This window comes from Myotis lucifugus, unplaced genomic scaffold (genome assembly GCF_000147115.1).
Source record: "Myotis lucifugus unplaced genomic scaffold, Myoluc2.0 scaffold_1169, whole genome shotgun sequence".
Taxonomy (NCBI): Eukaryota; Metazoa; Chordata; class Mammalia; order Chiroptera; family Vespertilionidae; genus Myotis; species Myotis lucifugus.
The window spans coordinates 13934-33911 of record NW_005872217.1 but is presented as its reverse complement, the minus strand read 5'-3'; the positions used below and the strand labels follow the sequence as shown (position 1 = coordinate 33911).

The window sequence follows — 19978 nt, the reverse complement described above, 5'->3', positions numbered from 1 at the left end:
CCTGAGAGTTTCAGTCAAAATGGTGGCATAGGTAAACTCGCCTCCTCCCACAACAACAGAGAAATTACAACTAAAATACAGAACAATCATCATCCAGAACCACCTGAAATCTAGCTGAAAGGAATTCCTACAACTAGAGGATTGAAGAAGATGCACATTGACACTGGTAGGAGGGGAAGTGATGCAGGGAAGACTCTCAGGGTCAGCTGATCTCACACCCACACGTGTTGGTTGAAGATCAGGAGGGATATCTTGACTGTGGAGGTTTCCCTGAGGAGCAAGGGTTTCAAGTCTGCACAACTTCTGGCTCAGAAAACCAGCGGGGATTGTGGCTGAGTGACACAGAGGCTGCTGGAGCCCCAGGCAGCTCCTCTTAAAGGGCCTGAGCACGGTCTTACTCAGACTCACTCCCTCTGAGCCCTAGCACTTGGGCCGCAGCTTAAAAGGAACCTGGGACATTTAGGGAGGAACCAACTTATCTGGAATCTAGGATAGAGCGGGAGGAGCAGCTTTCTCCCAGATAGAAGTGTTGATAGAGGCCATTGCTCCAATCCTGAGCCCTGAGAGAGAGAGAGAGATAATATGTGGGAGAGTTAGATCAATCGGTTGCCTCCTACATGCCCATACAGGGGATGGGACCTACAACCTAGGTATGTGCCATGACCAGGAATTTAACCTACAACTTTCTGGTGTAAGGCATGACGCTCCAGCCAACTGAGCCACTTGGCCAGGCTCCACAGCAGAGGTCCTCAAACTTTTTAAACAGGGGGCCAGTTCACTGTCCCTCAGACATTCCACACATGCGCACTGCGGGCCCGGGACGAGTCGGCTGCTAAGCAGGACAGGCAGCGGTGGCAAAGACACCCGGCGGGCCGGATAAATGTTTTCGGCGGGCCCCATGTGGCCCGCGGGCCATACTTTGAGGACCCCTGCTCCACAGTTTTTAACCAATACTCTTTGATTGCCTCTTTATAGGAGACTAATTCTGTCACATAGTAATAAATGTTAACATTATACTAAGTATTAACTACTAGAATATTATATTTACACCAGAGGCCCAGCGCATGAAATTCGTGCACATGTAGGGTCCTTAGGCCTGGCCAGTGTTCAGGGCTGATTAGGGCCTTCTGGCTGCTAGCCGGGGCCTTCCTGCGTTTCACGTCACTCCTGGTGGTCAGTGCACATCATTTCGAGCGATCAAACTCCCAAGGGGAAACTCTGCAAATTAGCCTTTTATATCTATAGATAATACAGAAAATAGAGAGAGAATTCAGTGTTCCCTTCAGCATGGATGTTTGACATTTCTTTTTCTCCTGTACAATTAAAGAAACGTTTCTTTCAATCACACAATTTGTTACTGGGAATGTCTGAAGTTTCACATTGCTGTCATATTTGGGAAAACATTGATCAAGTTTCTTTCTTTCAGAAAAAAGCAGTAGGTTTGCAGGTTATGTCCACGCATCACTCGAGCACTTGATGGGCTTTGAAAAGGGAGGGAGCACGTGAGGGGCCTGAAGGTGGAGCTTCCTGAGCTGTAGGTGGTGAATTTGCTGCTGTGCTGAGGCCCCGCCTCTGGGTCCCTCCAAATAGGGTGAGATCTCTCTTCACACATAGCCTTCTGATGGGGCCTGTGTGTCGTCACTGTCCCAGGTCCCTCAGACCCTGGGAGGCCCACAAGTGTGCTTCCCATGTCCCCACAAATCTCAGAGCAAAGGGCTTGAATGCTCAAGTTTTCATTGGGGTTTGGAGTTGAGCCTAAATTCCTTTTTCTCTTGCCAGCACTTGAGTTGTCTAAAGAGAATGTAAAGTTATCCTTTTCCAGACCCATCAGTGGTTTCAGTTCAAGGGTGGATCTCCCCAGAGTCCAGCTCTGACCCCAGTGGCCCCCTGGGTGACCTCCCTCTCCACTTACACATCATCTGCAAGGTGATAACTTTCAGATTCACATCTGGACATGCCTCTCAACCTCTGGGGGCCTCAACATATCCACCAGCAGGGTTGGGTGGGAGGGAGGAGGGAGATAGAATGATTTCTCAGCCACCATCAACCACCCCCACGTCCTGTGGAGGCCAAGTTTCCCTTCTAGCCTGGCCACAGTCTCTCCCCCAGGGTTTCCTGTTGGGGCGTCCTAGGCCCCACCCCAGAGCTGGGCACTTACCTCCCAGACACAGGGCCCTGGACCCGCTCTGCCCTGCCAGAGGCAGACATGGTGCCCCTGCTGCTGCTGCCCCTGCTGTGGGGGGGTGAGTGGGCTGAGGGAGGGGGGCTGGGCAGGTGGGGGATCAGCAGGGGCTGCTGCTGAGCCTCTGTCCCCCTCCCAGGGTCCCTGCAGCAGCAGCCAGGCTACCAGTATGAGCTCCGAGTGCAGGGATTCGGTGATGGTGTTTGAGGGTCTGTGTGTCCACGTGCCCTGCTCCTTCTCATACCCGGGGAGTTCGCGGTCTTCCTCTAGCAACCTCTACACCTACTGGTACCGGGACGGGGACAACACAGACTATGATGCTCCTGTGGCCTCAAGCAACTGGAATAAACCAGTGAAGAGAGAGACCCAAGGCCGCTTCCTCCTCGCGAACCCCTGGACCAACAACTGTTCCCTGAGCATCAGAGATGCCAGGAGGAGTGACACAGGACGCTATTTCTTCCGAGTGGAGAGAGGAGATTCTGTGAAACATAGTTACCGAGAGAAGATGCTGGATTTGCAGGTGACAGGTAAGGCAGGGGCCCAGAAGAGGACCCAGGGACAAGGGACCCCGTCTTAGAGCAGGAACAGGACTCAGGACACTCCCTGATCCAGGCCGTGGGCCCTGGGTGGTGGGAAGAACACAGGGCCTGGGAAGCTCTGGGGCCCTGATGCACGAGTCCCACTCAGGATCATACTTTGTGTCTCCAGCCCCTGAGGCCCAGGCACCTCCCTCTCTCCTCTTCCTTCCTGACAGACGAACCCCACATCCAGATTCTGGAGCCACTGGTGTCCGGCCGCCCCTCACAGCTGGCCTGCATCCTGCCAGGGGCCTGTGAAAGGGAACAGCGTTTCACCTTCTCCTGGGAGGGAAACGCTGTGGGCTCGCTGAACCCCCAGACCCTCCGCTCCTCCTCCTCGGTGCTCACCTTCACCCCGAGGCCCTGGGACCACGGCAGCAGCCTCACCTGTCAGGTGAAACGGGAAAGGCATTGGATGACCAGACAGACAACCATCCGGCTCAATGTCTCCTGTGAGTGTTGGAGGGGTGGCTGTGTCCATGGGGGCAGTGGGAGCGACGTGTGTGTGTGTGTGTGTGTGTGTGTGTGTGTAGGAGGCTGAGCTAACTTGAGAACACTCACCCATGGATGTGCGTGTAGGTGGGGAGGGGACAAAATGAGAGAACCCCACCTTCCCGGTTCCCACCGCTCCTCGTTGGGGTTGGGGTGACCTCCATCTGAAGTGGGGCCCTGTCTTTCTATCCCAGATGCCCCAGGGAACCTCACCATAGGCGTCTCCTTCAGAAATGACACAGGTAGGAAAGAACCCCTCCTCTCTGGACTGGGACCTTCCCTGGGGGCAGAGGGGGATCAGAGTTTGAATGGGATCAGACATGGGAAGGGCAAGGATAAAAGTCATCACCCGAGTCCCTCATCTCTGGTGGGTGGGTGCCTACATCTGTGTTACACACATCTCTCTCTCTCTCTCTCTCTCTCTCTCTCTCTCTCTCTCTCTCTCTCTCTCTCTCTCTCCATTTCTCTACCCAAAGCATTCAAGAATCTACAAACCACATCCCTAACCATCCTGGAAGGTGAGGATTTGAGGCTGCACTGTGAGGCTGACAGCAACCCCCCTGCCGAGCTGAGCTGGTTCCAGGGGTCCCCAGGCCTGAACGCCACCCCCATCTCCAGCACCGCGATCCTGGAGCTGCCTCGCGTGGGTCCTGCACAGGAAGGAGAGTTCACCTGCCAAGCTCGGCACCCGCTGGGCTCCCACAGTGTCTCCCTCAACCTCTCCGTGGTCTGTGAGTGGGAAGTGGACTGAGACCGGAGTGGGGGTGGGGTGGGAGCAGAGGGTGGGGCGCACCTGGAAGTAGGTCACCTGGGTTCCTGGAGATGTTAGAAGCACCGTTGACCCTTCTCCTCGCTCCCCACAGACCCCCCGCAGCTGCTGGGACCCTCCTGCTCCTGGGAGGACCAGGATCTTCGCTGCAGCTGCTCCTCCAGGGCCCAGCCGGCCCCCTCCCTGCGCTGGCGGCTGGGGGCGGGGTTGCTGGAGGGGAACCATGGCAACGCGTCCCATGTGGTCACCTCCAGCTCAGAGGGGCCCTGGACCTACAGCTCCCTGAGCCTCTGCCAGGAGCTCAGCTCTGACCTCAGACTCAGCTGCGAGGCCTGGAATGTGCACGGGACCCAGAGCATCTCTGTCCTGCTGCTGCCTGGTCAGGGCCTGCTGGGGGCAGAGGCCACGGAGAAAGGAGTGGGTCAGAGAGAAGGCGGGGCTGGGGGAGAGGGCTGTGGCCTGGACAGGGGGATTGCTAGGACAGGGCCTGCTTCTCCTACCTGAACAGAACCGACAGCGGGTTCTGCAAAGAGGTGGGAAGAATTGACACTGAGTCCTGTGAATGGCTGTCTCAAGCCCCTGTTCTCTGCAGGGAAGACCGTGCCCCAGGCAGGAGTGGTTCCTGTGGCTCTTGGAGGTGCTGGTGCCATGGCCCTGCTGTCCCTGTGTTTGTGTCTCATCTCCGTTTACATGTGAGCCTCTGTGATAGGGAGGCATAGGGCTGAGTACATCCAGAGGGCACTGTTTTGGGAGGGCCGGAGAGGGTAGCAGCTTTATGGAGGTAAAATCCCATATATTTAAAGTGTACAATTCAGTGGCTTTTCGTTCAGTCACCCATCACCACAGACAATTTAAACATGTCTCATTTGCTTGAAATAATAATAACAATAATAATAATAATAATAATAATAATAAAACAAACAAAAGAAACCCACATCCCCTGTTAGTTTGTTTCCATCCTCTCCATCCCTAGGCAGCCACTAACTGCTTCCTGTCTCTTCTGGACATTTCATATAAATGGAATCACACAACACATGGTCCTTTGTGACTGACTTCTTTCACTTAGCACGATATTTTCTTTAATTATTATAAAAATTATTTTGTTTGTTAATCCTCATCCAAGAACATTTTCCCATTGATTTTTAGAGAGAGTGGAAGGGCAAGAGAAAAAGAGAGAGAGAGAAACATCGATGTCAGAGAGACACATCCATAGACTCCTTGTTTACAACCTCTGACTGGAGATGGGGATCAAACCTGCAACCCAGGTCCATGTCCTTGACCAAGAATTGAACCTGTGAACTTCAGTGTGCAGGCTGACGCTCTAACCACTGAGCCACTGGCCAGGGGCATGACATTTTCAAGGTTCATGTGTCAGCACTGTATTGCTTTTCATTTACAAATATATTCCATGGTTTGGATGGGGCACATCTGATTTGTCCGTTCCTTCATTGATGGGCATTGGTTGCTTGGACGTTTTGGCTGCCATGAATCACACTGATGCTGGCTTGTGCACACGTCACTGCGTGTGAGAGGGGCCTCGGTGATGAACATTCAGTCTTGGCCAAACCCCTGGGCATCCAGGGGGACGGGGTCCTCACCTGCATGTCAGGAGGGTCTCCGAGTCTGGCCTCAGGGTCTGGATGCCTCCGTTGTCCATCAGGGAGTGGGGGCAGCTGCCCTCCTGTGCCTGAGCCATTCTGGCTGCTGACTTCTTCCCTTAGAGTGAAAGCCCGCAGGAGGCAAGCAGCCGGGAGACCAAAGGTCACGAATGATGAAGACCCTGTGATGGGCACAGTCACCAGGGTGAGTGATGGGGGTGTCTTCTCATGCCGTGTAGGGGGGCTGGGCATGTCCATTAAGGAGTCCACACTGAGCTCCTCAGTGGTGGGCTAGACAAACAGCCAGAAGTTGACTTCCCATTCATTTCCCGGAACCCATGGTCAGCCTCCTGCCCCAGCCACACTGACCACTGAGCCCACCTCACCTCTCTGATAGGCCCAGGCCGCCAGAACCATCTCCCCAAAATGACTACTTTCTACCCATTGTGGGCAAGTTGCTTCACCTCTCCTCACCTCAGTTTCCCCATCTGTAAATGGGGATAATGAGTGTCATTCTTGCTGGGTTTCTGTGAGGATGAAACGTGATTAGTAGGACTTCAGTATAATATTACAGCATGTTAAATGCATGCGGGAACAGTTGAGTTCATAAGACGTGTGTGGAATGAGGAAGAATGAAAACTGTTCCATCAGCCCAACTTCCCCTTGGGACCATGTCTGCAACTCTCTGACTCCCTTCTCGCCCCTCCACTCAGGGTTCCCAGGAAAAGCTAGGACCAGACAGGCCTCCAGACCAAGCGCCCCCCACCAAGGATGCCCCTCCCTCCGGGGAGCAACAAGAGCTCTACTACGCCAACCTCAGCTTTTATGAGATGAAGACACGGGAGCCTCAGAACCTGGAGGCCACCAGCAGCCCCGAGTACTCAGAGATCAAGCGTGTAGGCAAATGAGGACTCGCTCAGAGCAGTTTAATGGACTTTTCAGGAGCAACCATGGAAAGCAGAAGAAAGCAAATACTATTTTAAATGTCACTTTATAATTTATACCCAGCAGAGAGAATTCAATAATGAGGAAGTAATACAGATGTTTTGGAACAAATAAATGGGTAAATTACTGCCTGTAGAATAAAAATATAGATTTAAATCCCCAACAGTAAAAACAGCTAAGCCCAAAGTAGCTGTGGTGGGGTAAATGGATTTTACATTTCTTAATATGTACATACTAGAAGCCCGTTGCATGAAGAGATTCATGCAATAGACCTTTTTCCCCTGGCTGCTGGCACCATTTTCCTCCGGCACACGGGACCCAGGCCTTTGTTCAGGCTGCAGTGGAAAAGCCAAGCCTGGAGGCTTCTCCGCTCCGACCACAGCAGAGAAGCCAAGCCTCTTCAGTCTTCAGTCGTCTTCAATCTTCAGTCAACTTCAGTCTTTGCTTCACACCTGCATATGCAAATTAACCACCATAATTGTTTTGTTAATTTGCATATTCACCCTGATTTGCTGATGGGTATAGCAGAGTGACACCAATTTGCATGTTTCTCTTTTATTAGTGTAGACTAGAGGCCCGGTGCACAAAAATTTGTGCAATTGGGGGTAAGGAGGTCCCTCAGCCCGGCCTGTGCCCTCTCGCAGTCTGGGACCCCTCGGTGGTGACCACTTGCTGGCTTAGGCCTGCTCCCTGGGGGATTGGGCCTAAGCTGGCAATCAGACATCCCTCTGGCAGCCCGGCAGCCCTCGGGGGTGTCCACTTGCCAGCGGGGAGCAGACCTAAGCTGCAGTCAGACATCCTTAGCACTGCTGAGGAGGCAGGAGAGGCTCCCACCGCCACCGCTGTACTGGTAGCTGTCAGCCTGGCTTGTGGCTGAGCAGAGCTCCCCACTGTGAGAGCACACTAACCACCAGAGGGCAGCTCCTGCATTGAGCATCTGCCCTCTGGTGGTCAGTGTGTGTCATAGTGACCAGTCATTCCCAGTCTTTTTGCTGTTAGGGTCAGTTTGCATATTACCCTTTTACTAAATAGGATAGAGGCCTGGTGTATGGCCGGGGGCCGGCTGGTTTGCCCTGAAGGGTGATCCGGATCAGGTTAGGGGTCCCGCTTGGATGCCTAGCCAGCCTGGATGACGGGCTGATGGCTGTTTGCAGGCGGTCACACCTCCTTCAGGTGAGGTCACTACTGGGGTGCCTGGCCAGGCTGGGTGAGGGGCTGAGGGCCGGAATCAGGCTGGCAGGCAACTGAAGCTCCCAGCCTCTTTTTTTTTCTTTTTCTTTTATTCTGGGATTTATTTACCTTCTATAGCTGTCACTGGAGCTGAAAGCCAGCTCCAGCTCTGAGGCCATGGCTGGTTGAAAGCAGGTATCTGGGTTTGTTTACCTTCTATAATTGAAACTCTGTTGCCATCACTGGCGCTCTAAGCTCTGAGCCCGCTGGCTGCTGAAAGCAGGTTTCTGGGTTTGTTTAGCTTCTATAATTGCAACATTGTTGCATCCGGAGCTCAGAGCTGGGCTGCGGCAGGCGGGGAACCTTGGCTTCCTCCATCACTGGAGCAAGCAAGCCTCATGTTCGCTTCAGCTGCGTGGCTGCCGGCTGCCATCTTTGTTGGCAGTCAATTTGCATATCTTGCTGATTAGCCAATGGGAAGGGTAGTGAAGTTACGGTTAATTACCATGTTTCTCTATTATTAGATAGGATTACCTAGGAGGAGAGAGAAATGTTCATTTACTAAAGCTTTGGTAAATTAATTATGATACCATATTTTTTATGGTAGTGACTGTACATAATAAAATAAGAATGTATAACTTACAAACTAGAAGTTGTTTTAAATATATATAATTTATTTCAGAGAGGAAGAGGGAAGAAGGGAGAAACATCAACTATGAGAGAGAATGATCATGGCACAACCTATCTTGCCCTGAAATAGTGAGGGGAGGTGGGGCTAGGGTTGAGTAAACGATGAAGAGACATTAGTCCTGGCAGAATTGGGGCCATCCAGGTCCCCAAAGCTCCTCCCTATCCTCACAACAGCCCTGAGGTCACCTCAGAGTAATGGTGGTCTGTCCCATTATACAGCTGAAGAAACTGAGGCTCCAGCGAATATCCTGTTTCACTGTGAAGGCAGTGTCAAATCTACTTTGCTCACTTTTTAAAGTTGATTTTTAATGAGAGAGAGAGAGAGAGAGAGAGAGAGAGAGAGAGAGAGAGAAAGAGAAACATCAATGTGAGAGAGAAACATCAATTGGCTGCCTCCTGCATCCACCCTGACTGGGATTTCCGCAATCTAGGTAAGTGCCCTGACAGGAAATAGAACCCACAACCTTTTTGTGTAGATGAAGAGTCATTGTTAAATAGCTAAAGGGTTTCAGTTTTGAGGATGAACATGTCCTGAAGAATGTTTGCACAACAATGTCAACATTCTTAACACTACTGAACTGTAAACTTAAGAATAGTTAAGGTGGCAATTTTTTTAAAGATATATCTATATTGATTTCAGAGTGTAAGGGAGAGTGAAAGAGAGACAGAAACCTCAATGATGAGAGAGAATCATTGATCGGCTGCTTCCTGCACGTCCCCCAATGGGGATCAAGCCCGCAACCCAGGCATGTGCCTCTGACCAGAATCGAACCCGGGACCCCCCAGTCCACAGGCCAATTCTCTATCCACTGAGCCAAACCAGCTAGGGCAAGATGGAAAATTATATATATATATATAGAGTGGCCAGATTATTATGACCATCTGACGTTTGTAGGCAAATTAGGTATAATTTTGCGCTGAAGTTGCTATACGGCCAGACCAGTATAAATAGGGAAGCAGGTTGTTTACCACGACAATAGAAGTGATTTTTTTCTGAAGATATGGGTAAACAACACGATTTAACAGCCTTTGAACGTGGGATATATATTATTATGAGTGGCCAGATTTGTTCGAACACCTTTGCTGTATGCAGTTACCAAGATAAAACGTCTCCAATTCACACAGGAACACAGGATTGGACAGTCGAGCATTGGAAAAAAGTCATGTGGTCCAATGAGTCACGTTTCCAGTTGCATCATGCAGATGGCAGAGTGAGAATTTGGTGGAAACGGCATGAAAGCATGCACCCCACATGCATGAGTACAAACCTTCAAGCAGGTGGGGGCAGTGTTATGGTTTGGGGCATGTGTTTCCTGGCATGATTTGGGCCTTTAATTAGTGTGGAATAACATCTGAATAGCACAACATACCTAAGTATCGCTGCTGATCAGGTTCATCCTATCATGTTGATGGCATATCCCAATGGAGATGGCTTCTTCCAACAAGACAATGCGCCATGCCACGGTGCTCATATTGAGCAGGAGTGGTTTCAAGAATATGAGGAAGACTTTAGCTTGCTTAGGTGGCCCCCACAATCACCAGATCTCAATCCAATTGAGCATTCGTGGGACAAAGTTAGAAGAGCCATCAGGCAGCTGATTCCACAACCATCAAATCTCACAGAACTGGACAGTGCTATTCATCAGGCCTGGTGTCAGATTCCTCGCATCACCTTTCAACATCTCCTGGAGTCAAGGCCAAGAGGAATCACCGCAGTATTGAAGGCAAAAGGTGGCCCAAAGAAGTACTGATGGGGTGGCCATAATAATCTGGCCACTCAGTGTATATGCTCTCTGAAAGAGACCCACCCAGGCAGCTCCTCTTAAAGGGCCTGAGCACAGTCTTACTCAGAGTCACTCCCTCTGAGCCCTAGCACTTGGGCCGCAGCTTAAAAGGAACCTGGGACATTTAGGGAGGTACCAACTTACCTGGAATCTAGGAGAGAGCTGGAGGGGCAGCTTTCTCCCAGACGGACGTGCTGATAGAGGCCATTGTTCCAATCCTGTGCCCTGAGAGAGAGACAGATATGTGAGAGAGTTGCATCATTTGGTTGCCTTCTACATGCCCATACAGGGGATGGGACCTGCAACCTAGGTATGTGCCGCGACCAGGAATTTAACCTACAACTTTCTGGTGTAAGGCATGATGCTCCAGCCAACTGTGCCACTTGGGCAGGCTGCACAGTTTTTAACTGATACCCTTTGATTGCCTCTTTTTAGGAGATCAATTCTGTCACATAGTAATAAGTGTTAATATCATATTAGGTATTAATTACTAGAATATTATATTTATACCAGAGGCCCAGTGCATGAAATTCATGCATGTGTAGGGTCCCTAGGCTTGGCCAGTGGTCAGGGCTGATCGGGGCCTTCCGGCTGCTGGCCAGGGCCTTCCTGTGTTTCTTGTCACCCCTGGTGGTCAGCGTAAGTCATTTGGAGCAATCAAACTCCCCGTCTCCCGATCAAACTCCTGAGGGGACACTTTGCATATATATAGAGAGATAATATAGAGAACAGCCTTTTATATATAGAGATAATATAGAGAACAGAGAGAGAATTCAGTATTCCCTTCAGCATGGCTGATTGACATTTCTTTTCCTCCTATACAATTAAAGGAACGTTTCTTTCAATCACACAATTTGTTACTGGGAATGTCTGAAGTTTCACATCACTGTCATATTTGGGAAAACATTGATCAAGTTTCTTCCTTTCATAAAAGAGCAGTAGGATTGCAGGTTGTGTCCACACATCACTCGAGCCCTTGCTGGGCTTTGAAAAGGGACGGAGCATGTGAGGGGCCTGAAGGTGGAGCTTCCTGAGCTGTAGGTGGCGAATTTGCTGATGTGCTGAGGCCCTGCTTCTGGGTCCCTCCGAATGGGGTGAGATCACCCTTCACACATCACCTTCTGATGGGGCCTGTGTGCTGTCACTGTCCCAGGTCCCTCAGACCCTAGAAGACCCACACGCATGCCTCCCATGTCCCTACAAAGCTCAGAGCAAAGGGCTTGAATGCTCAAGTTTTCGCTGGGGTTCCACCCCCCAACTGGAGTTGAGTCTAAATTCCTTTTCCTCTTGCCAGCACTTGAGTTGTCTAAAGAAAATGTAAAGTTATCCTTTTCCAGACCCATCCGTGGTTTCAGTTCAAGGGTGGGTCTCCCCCAAGTCCGGCTCTGACCCCAGTGGCCCCCTGGGTGACCTCCCTCTCCACTTACACATCATCTGTAAGGTGATTACTTTCAGATTCACATCTGGACACTCCTCTCAACCTCTGGGGGCCTCAGCATATCCACTGGCAGGGTTGAGTGGGAGGGGGGAGGGAGACAGGATGATTTCTCAGCCCCACCCCCCAGCCACGTCCTGTGGAGGCCAAGTTCCCCTCCAGCCTGGCCACAGTCTCTCCCCCAGGGCTTCCTGTTGGGGCGTCCTAGGCCCCACCCAGAGCTGGGCACTTCCCTCCCTGACACAGGGACCCGGATCTGCTCTGCCCTGCCAGAGGCAGACATGGTGCCCCTGCTACTGCTGCCCCTGCTGTGGGGGGGTGAGTGGGCTGAGGGAGGGGGGCTGGGCAGGTGGGGGATCAGGAGGAGCTGCCGCTGAGCCTCTGTCCCCCTCCCAGGGTCCCTGCAGCAGCAACCAGGCTACCAGTATGAGCTCCAAGTGCAGGAATCGATGACTGTGCATGAGGGTCTGTGTGTTCACGTGCCCTGCTCCTTCTCCTACCCGTGGAGTTTGGGGTATTCCTATAGCAACCTCTACACCTACTGGTACCGAGACTGGGAAAACCCAGCCTATGCTGATCCTGTGGCCTCGAGCAACTGGAATAAACAAGCGAAGAAAGAGACACAAGGCCGATTCCTCCTTGCGGACCCCAGGACCAACGACTGTTCCCTGAGCATCAGAGATGCCAGGCAGAGTGACACAGGACGCTACTTCCTCCGAGTGGAGATAGAATATCCTGAATATAATTACCTAAGATACTTCCAAGGATATAAGTTCCAAGTACATAGTTACCAAGAGAAGATGCTGGATTTGCAGGTGACAGGTAAGACAGGGGCCCAGGAGAGGACCCAGGTACATGGGACCCTGTCTTAGAGCAGGAACAGGACACTGGACACTCCCTGTCCAGGCCTTGGGCCCTGGGTGGTGGGAAGATCACAGGGCCTGGGGAGCTCAGGGGCCCTGAGGCATGAGTCCCACTCAGGATCACACTTTGGGTCCCCACCCCTGGAGCCCAGGCACCTTCCTTTCTCCCCCGCAGCCCTGACAGAGAAACCCCACATCAGTATTTGGGAGCTGTTGGAGTCCGGCCGCCCCTCACAGCTGGCCTGCAGCCTGCCAGGGGCCTGTGAAGGGGGACGACCTCTCACCTTCTCCTGGGCGGGAGTCGCTGTGGACTCGCTGAACCCCCAGACCCGCCGCTCTTCAACACTCACCTTCACCCCGAGGCCCCGGGACCATGGCACCAACCTCACCTGTCAGGTGAAACGGAAAGGGGCCCTGTGGACCACACAGAGAACCATCCAGCTCAATGTTTCCTGTGAGTGTTGGGAGGGTGGCTGTCTTCTTGGAGACAGTGGGAGTGATGTGTGTGTGTGTGTGTGTGTGTAGGAGGCTGAGCTATCCTGAGAACACTCGGGCATGGATGTGCGTGTAGGTGGGGAGGGGGCCAGAAGGACAGTTCTCCCTCCTTCCCGGTTCCCACCGCCCCTCCTTGGGGTTGGGGTAACTTCCATCTGAAGGGGGGCCCTGTCTTTCTCTCCCAGATGCCCCAGGGAACCTCACCATAGGCGTCTCCTTCAGAAATGTCACAGGTAGGAAAGAACGCCTCCTCTCTGGGCTGGGGCCTGCCCTGGGGCCCTGGTGGGGCTGAGGGGGGAGCAGGAGGTTGAATGGGATGAGACTTGGAAAGGGCAAGGATGAAAGGCATCACCCCAGTCCCTCACCTCTGGTGGGTGGGTGCCTGCATCTGTGTTCCACACACACACACACACCTCTCTCTCTCTCTCTCTCTCTCTCTCTCTCTCTCTCTCTCTCTCTCTCTCTCTCCCTCATAACCCGTTCTCCCCGAAGCCTTTAAGAATCTGCAAAACACATCTCTTTCCATCCTGGAGGGAGAGGCCCTGAGGCTGCGCTGTGAGGCTGACAGCAACCCCCCTGCCGAGCTGAGCTGGTTCCAGGGGCCCCCAGGCCTGAACGCCACCCCCATCTCCAGCACCGCGATCCTGGAGCTGCCTCGCGTGGGGCCTGCACAGGAAGGAGAGTTCACCTGCCAAGCTCGGCACCCGCTGGGCTCCCAAAGTGTCTCTCTCAACCTCTCCGTGTTCTGTGAGTGGGGAGTGGACTGAGACCGGAGTGGGGGTGGGGTGGGAGCAGGGGGTGGGGCGCACCTGGAAGTAGGTCACCTGGGTTCCTGGAGATGTTAGAAGCACCGCCGACCCTTCCCCTCACTCCCCACAGAACTCCCGCAGCTGCTGGGACCCTCCTGCTCCTGGCAGGACCAGGCTCTGCTCTGTAGCTGCTCCTCCAGGGCCCAATGGGTCCCCTCCCTGCGCTGGCGGCTGGGGGCGGGGCTGCTGGAGGGGAACCATGGCAACGCCTCCCACCCGCAGTTACCTCCTGTTCAGAGGGGCCCTGGACTGACAGCTCCCTGAGCCGGGGTGTGGGGCTCAGTGAGGGACTCAGATCCAGCTGTAAGGTCAGGAATGTCCATGGAGCCCAGGGCGCCTCTGTCCTGCTGCTGCCAGGTCAGGGCCTGCTGGGGGCAGAGGCCACGGAGAAAGGAGTGGGTTAGAGAGAGGGTGGAGCTGGGGGAGAAGAGGGCTGAGAGAGGGCAGGGGGTGTTGCTAGGACAGGGCCCTCCATCTCCTGCCTGAGCAGAACCCACAGCGGGTTCTGGGCGGAGGAGGGAAGAGGAGAGACTGAGTCCTGGGAGTGGGTGGTGTCACCTGAGCTGGTGCTGGAGGTACAAGCCCTGAGCCCCCCCAGCCCTCAGCACCAGGGCTCCTGGAGCTGCCCCATGTGGTGCTGGAGGCGGAGGGGAGTTCACCTGCCGGGCTCAGCACCCGCTGGGCTCCCAGCACGTCTCCTTCAGCCTCTCTGTGCAGAGTGAGGTGCAGGACAGGTGTGGGGGGCCGCCTGGTCAGGTGTTGGGCTGTGGGTGGACTGACACCTGGACAACACGTCACCCTTCTCCCGTCATCCCCAGGCAGCCCGCACGCCAGCAGATGTGTGACTGAGGAGCAGCAGGGCTCCTGGCCCCTGGTCCTCACCCTGATCAGAGGGGCCCTCATGGGGGCTGGCTTCCTCCTCACCTACGTCCTCACCTGGCTCTACTACACCAGGTGAGCAGGCCTGTCCCTCCCGGGGAAGGTCAGGGATTGGCCCTGAGGTGCAGGTGGGGCCGAGCTGTCCGGTTCTGCCTGGAGTTAGAGCCAAAGTGGCCGAGTCTCTGAGCTGACACCTGTGTGGGCCCCGCAGGTGTGGAGGCCCCCGGAACAGGAGGCAGAGCTCCTGATGGATCCTCCCTTCCTCTCAAGATGGCACTGAGGTGTGGACACCAGGCTAGAGGGACCGTCCTGGGACCTCAATGTCACCTTCTCCCTGGAAGCTCTTGACTCACCTGCCTCCAATGTGCCCCTGGGGTTTCAGTGTGTGGAAGTGACTGAGTGACCACAAGGGGAGTCAATGCCATGGAGAGAAGACTTTTCCTCCTTTCACCTCCTGATAGGAGGGGCCGCTGTGCCCGGGAAGCCCCGGATTTCCTCAGGAAGCAGATGCAGGTGCAGGGCAGCCTAGCGAAGGCCTTGATTGGGGTTTCCATGGGAAACGCAAGGCAGGGCAGGGTGAGCAGTTCAGGCCCAGCTGGTGTGTGTCAGTCTGGGGGATGGGCCTGTGGGCGTGGCCTCTATGTGTCTGGTCCCAGGTCCTGGGTGATTTGGGGCAGATGGGGAGGCTGGGAATACGGGCTCAGGTTGGGTTGGTTTGCATCTGAAATTCTTTGCTGTCTCTGAGAATGGGCGGGCCCTGGGAGGCCGTGTGTCTCCTTGGCTTCCAATCTGCTTAATGGCTCAAAACATCCTAAGACACAGAAATAAACAATAATCCACACCCACTGACAGCCCCCTTGTTTCTGCCTGTGCTTCTCCCATTTGACTTGTTCCCCTCCCGCCTCTGTCTTTCTCTCTGTTGGTTCTGCCCACTCACCCCCCACCCCCTGCTCCTCTCTCTCCAATCTCAGGCCCAGAAAGGGACTGAAGTTGGCACCTTCTCCTCCCCTTGCCCAGGAGTTACCTGGTCACCACCTGAGCTTCTGGTCTCCCGTCTGTAGGTGCTGATACACAGTAGAGTTAGGAGCAGCTCTCTTCTCCCTGTGCATAGACGCCAACCTCAGAATTATTGTTATAAAACATCTCAACATTTAATCATAAATGAAAATGTTTCTGAGATATCATATGACAATTGATTTTACTCTGTAGTGTCTGTGCTAGTTTCTTGAGTCTAATTCCGTCTGGATCTTCTCTTTATTTTGTTGCTGTTGTTGAACTTGTTTCAAGTAGGGATTTTGTTTATTCCTTGTAATTATTATTCAATTAAAATTTATACCTTTTATTTTTAAAATATTTTTTTGATTTCTGAGAGGAAAGGAGAGAGAAAGAAAGAGAGACACAGAAAAATGTCAATGATGAGAGAGAATCATTGATTGGCTGCCTCCTGCACGTCCTCTCCTGGGGATGAAGCCTGTTACCGAGGCATTTAGGCTGACCTGGAATTGCACTGTGACCTCTTGATTCATAGGTTCACACTCAACTCCTGAGCCACACCAGCCAGGCTATATCTATTCATGCATAATAAAAAAATTCAACATTTAAGACACACCCGCTCACCATTTTATGTTATTATGTTCATATATCTTTCATCTATCAATTTGATAAACTTTAGAGAACATTAATAATTACTTGGATGTAGATAATTATTTTATTTCCAGATTAATCGAGATATTTTTTAAATAGAATGCATGCAAGTTTAAGGTATGCAATGTGCATATTTGATGCACCTACATAGTGAAGTGATTACCACAATAAGGTTCATCAACACTTCCATCCTCTCATGTAATTACCATTGTTATGGTTATAACACGAATGATGTATAACCATAACAACTTTCAGGTATTTAATACAATCCTGTTAATTGTAGTCATCATGCTGTCCAGTACATCCCCAGGAATTATTCATCTTGTAGCAGAAAGCTCTGCTTGACCAACATCTCCCCATTTCCTCACCCCCAGTCCAACATCACCATTCTACTCTCTTTCTGTGAGTTCAGCTTCTTCAGACCCCAATGTGAGAACACACTGCAGGTAAACAATGACTATTTAAAAAACTACTCTCAGAGTTATGTTTCTTTCATGCAGTTCTGGGTTTCCATCACAAAATCACTTTCCTCTATGCAAAAATTAACTCAAAATGTGTTAAAGACCTAAAACTAATACCCAAAACTATAAAACTCTTAGAGAAAAACATAGGGGGAGAGTCCATGACATTGGAATTATTTTGGAATGATTTCCTCGATATTTACATCAAAAGCACAGACAAGGAAAGCAAACATAGACAAGTGGGACTGTACCAACTTCAAAACCTGAGCACAAGAGGACACTCTCACCAGACTCCAGAGGCCACCTACAGGATGGGAGAGAAAATCATCTGATGAGGGGTTAGTATTCAGAATATATTACAAACTCATACGAGGCAACCTAAGAAACCCAAATAACACAACTGAAGAATTGGGCAGAAAACTCCAGTCAATATTTCTCCAAAGATGATATTCAAATAGCCAAAAAACTTTGAAAAGATATTCAACATCAGGAATCCTAAAGAACTGCTAATCAAAGCCCTTGCTGGGTAGCTCAGTTGGTTAGAGTGTCTTCCAGTTGGCTGGTTTGATGCTTTGCAGGGCACATACAACAATCAACCAATGAATGAATACGTCAAAACTATAATGAGATATCACCTCACACCCTTTAGGATGGCTACCATAAAGTAAGACCAACAGCCCAGCTGGTGGCTCAATGTTTAATTAAGCATGGACCGATGAACCAGGCGATCATGCTTGGATTCTCAGTGAGGGCACATGCCCAGGTAGCAGGATCAATCCCGGTGTGAGGAAGGAAGCCAAATAATGATTCTCTTTCATCATTGATGTTTCTACCTCTCCCTTCTCCTCTGAAATCAATAAAAAAATATAGTTTTTAGAAACTAGCAGAAGATAATAACAAGTGCTGGTGAGGATGTGCAATAATTGAAATCATTTTGCACATTTGGTGGGATTGTAAAGGGATGTACCAGCTATGGAAAACAATATGGCAGTCCCTCAAAAAAATAAAAATAGAACTACCATGACATGTAACAGCTCCTCTTGAGGTTATATATCCAAAAGAACTGAAAGCAGGACCTCAAAAAGACATCTGCATACCTATACTTATAGCGGCATTATTGAAGACACAATAGTCAAGACGATTCAGCAACCCCAATGTCCATTGATGGATAAATGCATTTAAAAAGGTTCATATGCCTTAGGCTGTTCTGGGTGTTTTCACAAAAGACCATGGACTGGAGGCTTATAAAGAGCAGGGATTTATTGCTCAAAGACCTGGAGACTGGAAGTCCAAGATCATGGTGCTAGCACGGTTGGGTTCTGGCTAGTCTAAATTCAATGAAAAAAAAAAATCTTTGGGTGAGGATTAAGGAAACTAACAAACAAACAAAGAATAAAGAAAAGAGAAGAGAGAGACATTACAAACCCATACAAGACAACATAACACACCCAGATAACACAATTGAAGAATGAGCTAAACCTTGACTGGACATTTCTCCAAAGATGCTGTACAAATGGCCCAAAAAGTCATTAAAAGAGACTCAACATCAGTAATCCTACAGAACCATAAAAGAACTCCTTAGCTCTGTAGGAGTTTTGCTTGGTGCATCCATGCATTAATATTGAAAACCCCACATCAGATTCCTACACGGACAAGGAAGGAATGGTGAAGGAGCATAGTAGGTCCATGATCCAGAAAGTGATGGGGGAAGTGTAGTGATAAACAGCTCCGAAGGTCACACACCCAAAGCCAGCATTAGAAATTTTATGTCATGTGAGTCTCACCTCCACAAAAGTTTCATCATTAGCTTACTTGGAAATCACACACACACACACACACACACACACACACACACACACACAGTTCTCTCTCTGGGATGAATTCTGTGGCCCCTCTTGAATGTGAAAATGGTTGCTTCCTTCCCCCAGTTCTTTCGTGTGGGTTGCTTTAGGATGGGCCTTGTGCTCTGCGGTGAGTCAGCCTGGCCCCTTCTCTCTCTCTGAGGCCCATCTTGCCTGGCACAGGTTATGGGGAAATTTCCTCTTCTGCATTTCTGTCTATACCTTGTGGATTGCAGAGAGAGAGAGAGGGAGAGAGAGTGAGAGAGAGAGAGGGAGAGAGATCAATGTGAGAGAGAAACATAAATAGGTTGCCTCCCATACTTGCCCTGAGCTGGTATGGAAACCAAGGGATGTGCCCTGACCTGGAATTGAACCTGCAACCAATTTGGTGTAGAAACAATGCTTCAACCAACTGAGCCATCCGGCCAGGGCTATCAATTTCCACCTGTAATGTCCTCCCAAACAGATGTACCATTTCCTCCAATGAGGAATTGCATAGTATATATTTGTGATGTGCATCTCTGAATGTTGCAGGAACATCGTACGTTTTGATGTGTCCATGACATCTTTATACCATCCTGTCTTTCGTTGGTCACTGTGCTATACGGATGCATTTGAGTTTTGCAATTTGATTTTGTCTCTAGAAACCTTGCTGACTCTCTTCTCAAGCCCCAACATGCATCTGTATGTACGTGTGGTTTTTCCTATATAAACACAATCCTTGATAGATAAACTCAGCTTGATTTTCTTTCAAATTTCATAGCTTTTACTTATTGCTCTTGCCTTGCTGGACTCGGACCCGGTGCTGCTGCGTTAGGTGTGGAGCTTGCTGAGCTCACCCCCTACCCCGCCAGGGGAGCCTCCTGCATCCCTAACTGACTGTGATGTTATCCTGAAGGCCTTTGACATACCCCGCGCTCACTGGTTCCTCCCTTGAGATCCCATCAGTCAAGGGCAGCGAGGCACACAGAAGCCCCACTATGTGCTCCAGCAGCGGGAATGGAATGTCAGGGTTTGTGATGCCCGGGTTGGGACACAGATGGAGCAGAAAGGGATCCCTTCCCATCAGCCTGGGTGGGGCTCTGAACAGGGACCCAGCGATGAGGGGCCAGGAAGGTGGATTTTCATGAACTTTCAGGCGGCAGCGCTGCTGCTGTGCTGAGGTCCCGACAAATGGGGCGTCCGTTTCCAATGGGGCTTGTGGGCCCTTGCTGTCCCTCAGACACTCAGACCCTCGCGCCAACACAGGTGCGTCCACGTCCCCAAGAAGCCCTCGGAGCCAAGGCCTTTACCACTCAGCTCTGCCCCTGGGTTCCACCCTCCACTGGACTTGGGTCTAAATT

General features: G+C 51.2%; 1 protein-coding gene and 1 pseudogene across 1 annotated transcript; both read left to right on the top strand.

The window, feature by feature from the left end:
• Positions 1-2206: 2206 nt before the first annotated feature.
• LOC102432297 lies at positions 2207-6537 on the top strand (annotated as a pseudogene).
• Positions 6538-11924: 5387 nt separating this feature from the next.
• On the top strand, positions 11925-16370 carry LOC102432933 (sialic acid-binding Ig-like lectin 14). The gene is made up of 9 exons (XM_023748157.1): positions 11925-11961; positions 12040-12465; positions 12682-12960; positions 13187-13234; positions 13494-13669; positions 14251-14260; positions 14460-14528; positions 14629-14764; positions 14901-16370. Exons 1-9 carry the CDS (start codon positions 11925-11927, stop codon positions 14935-14937), a joined length of 1218 nt encoding a protein of 405 aa, XP_023603925.1. The 3' UTR covers positions 14938-16370.
• Positions 16371-19978: the final 3608 nt, after the last annotated feature.

Excerpts from the sequence above, each read along its gene's own strand:
- LOC102432933 (XM_023748157.1), top strand. The coding sequence starts at position 11,925 with ATGGTGCCCCTGCTACTGCTGCCCCTGCTGTGGGGGG. Across the intron at positions 12,961-13,186 it reads CATCCAGCTCAATGTTTCCT|ATGCCCCAGGGAACCTCACC; the intron begins GTGAGTGTTGGG and ends TTTCTCTCCCAG. Across the intron at positions 13,235-13,493 it reads CTCCTTCAGAAATGTCACAG|CCTTTAAGAATCTGCAAAAC; the intron begins GTAGGAAAGAAC and ends TTCTCCCCGAAG.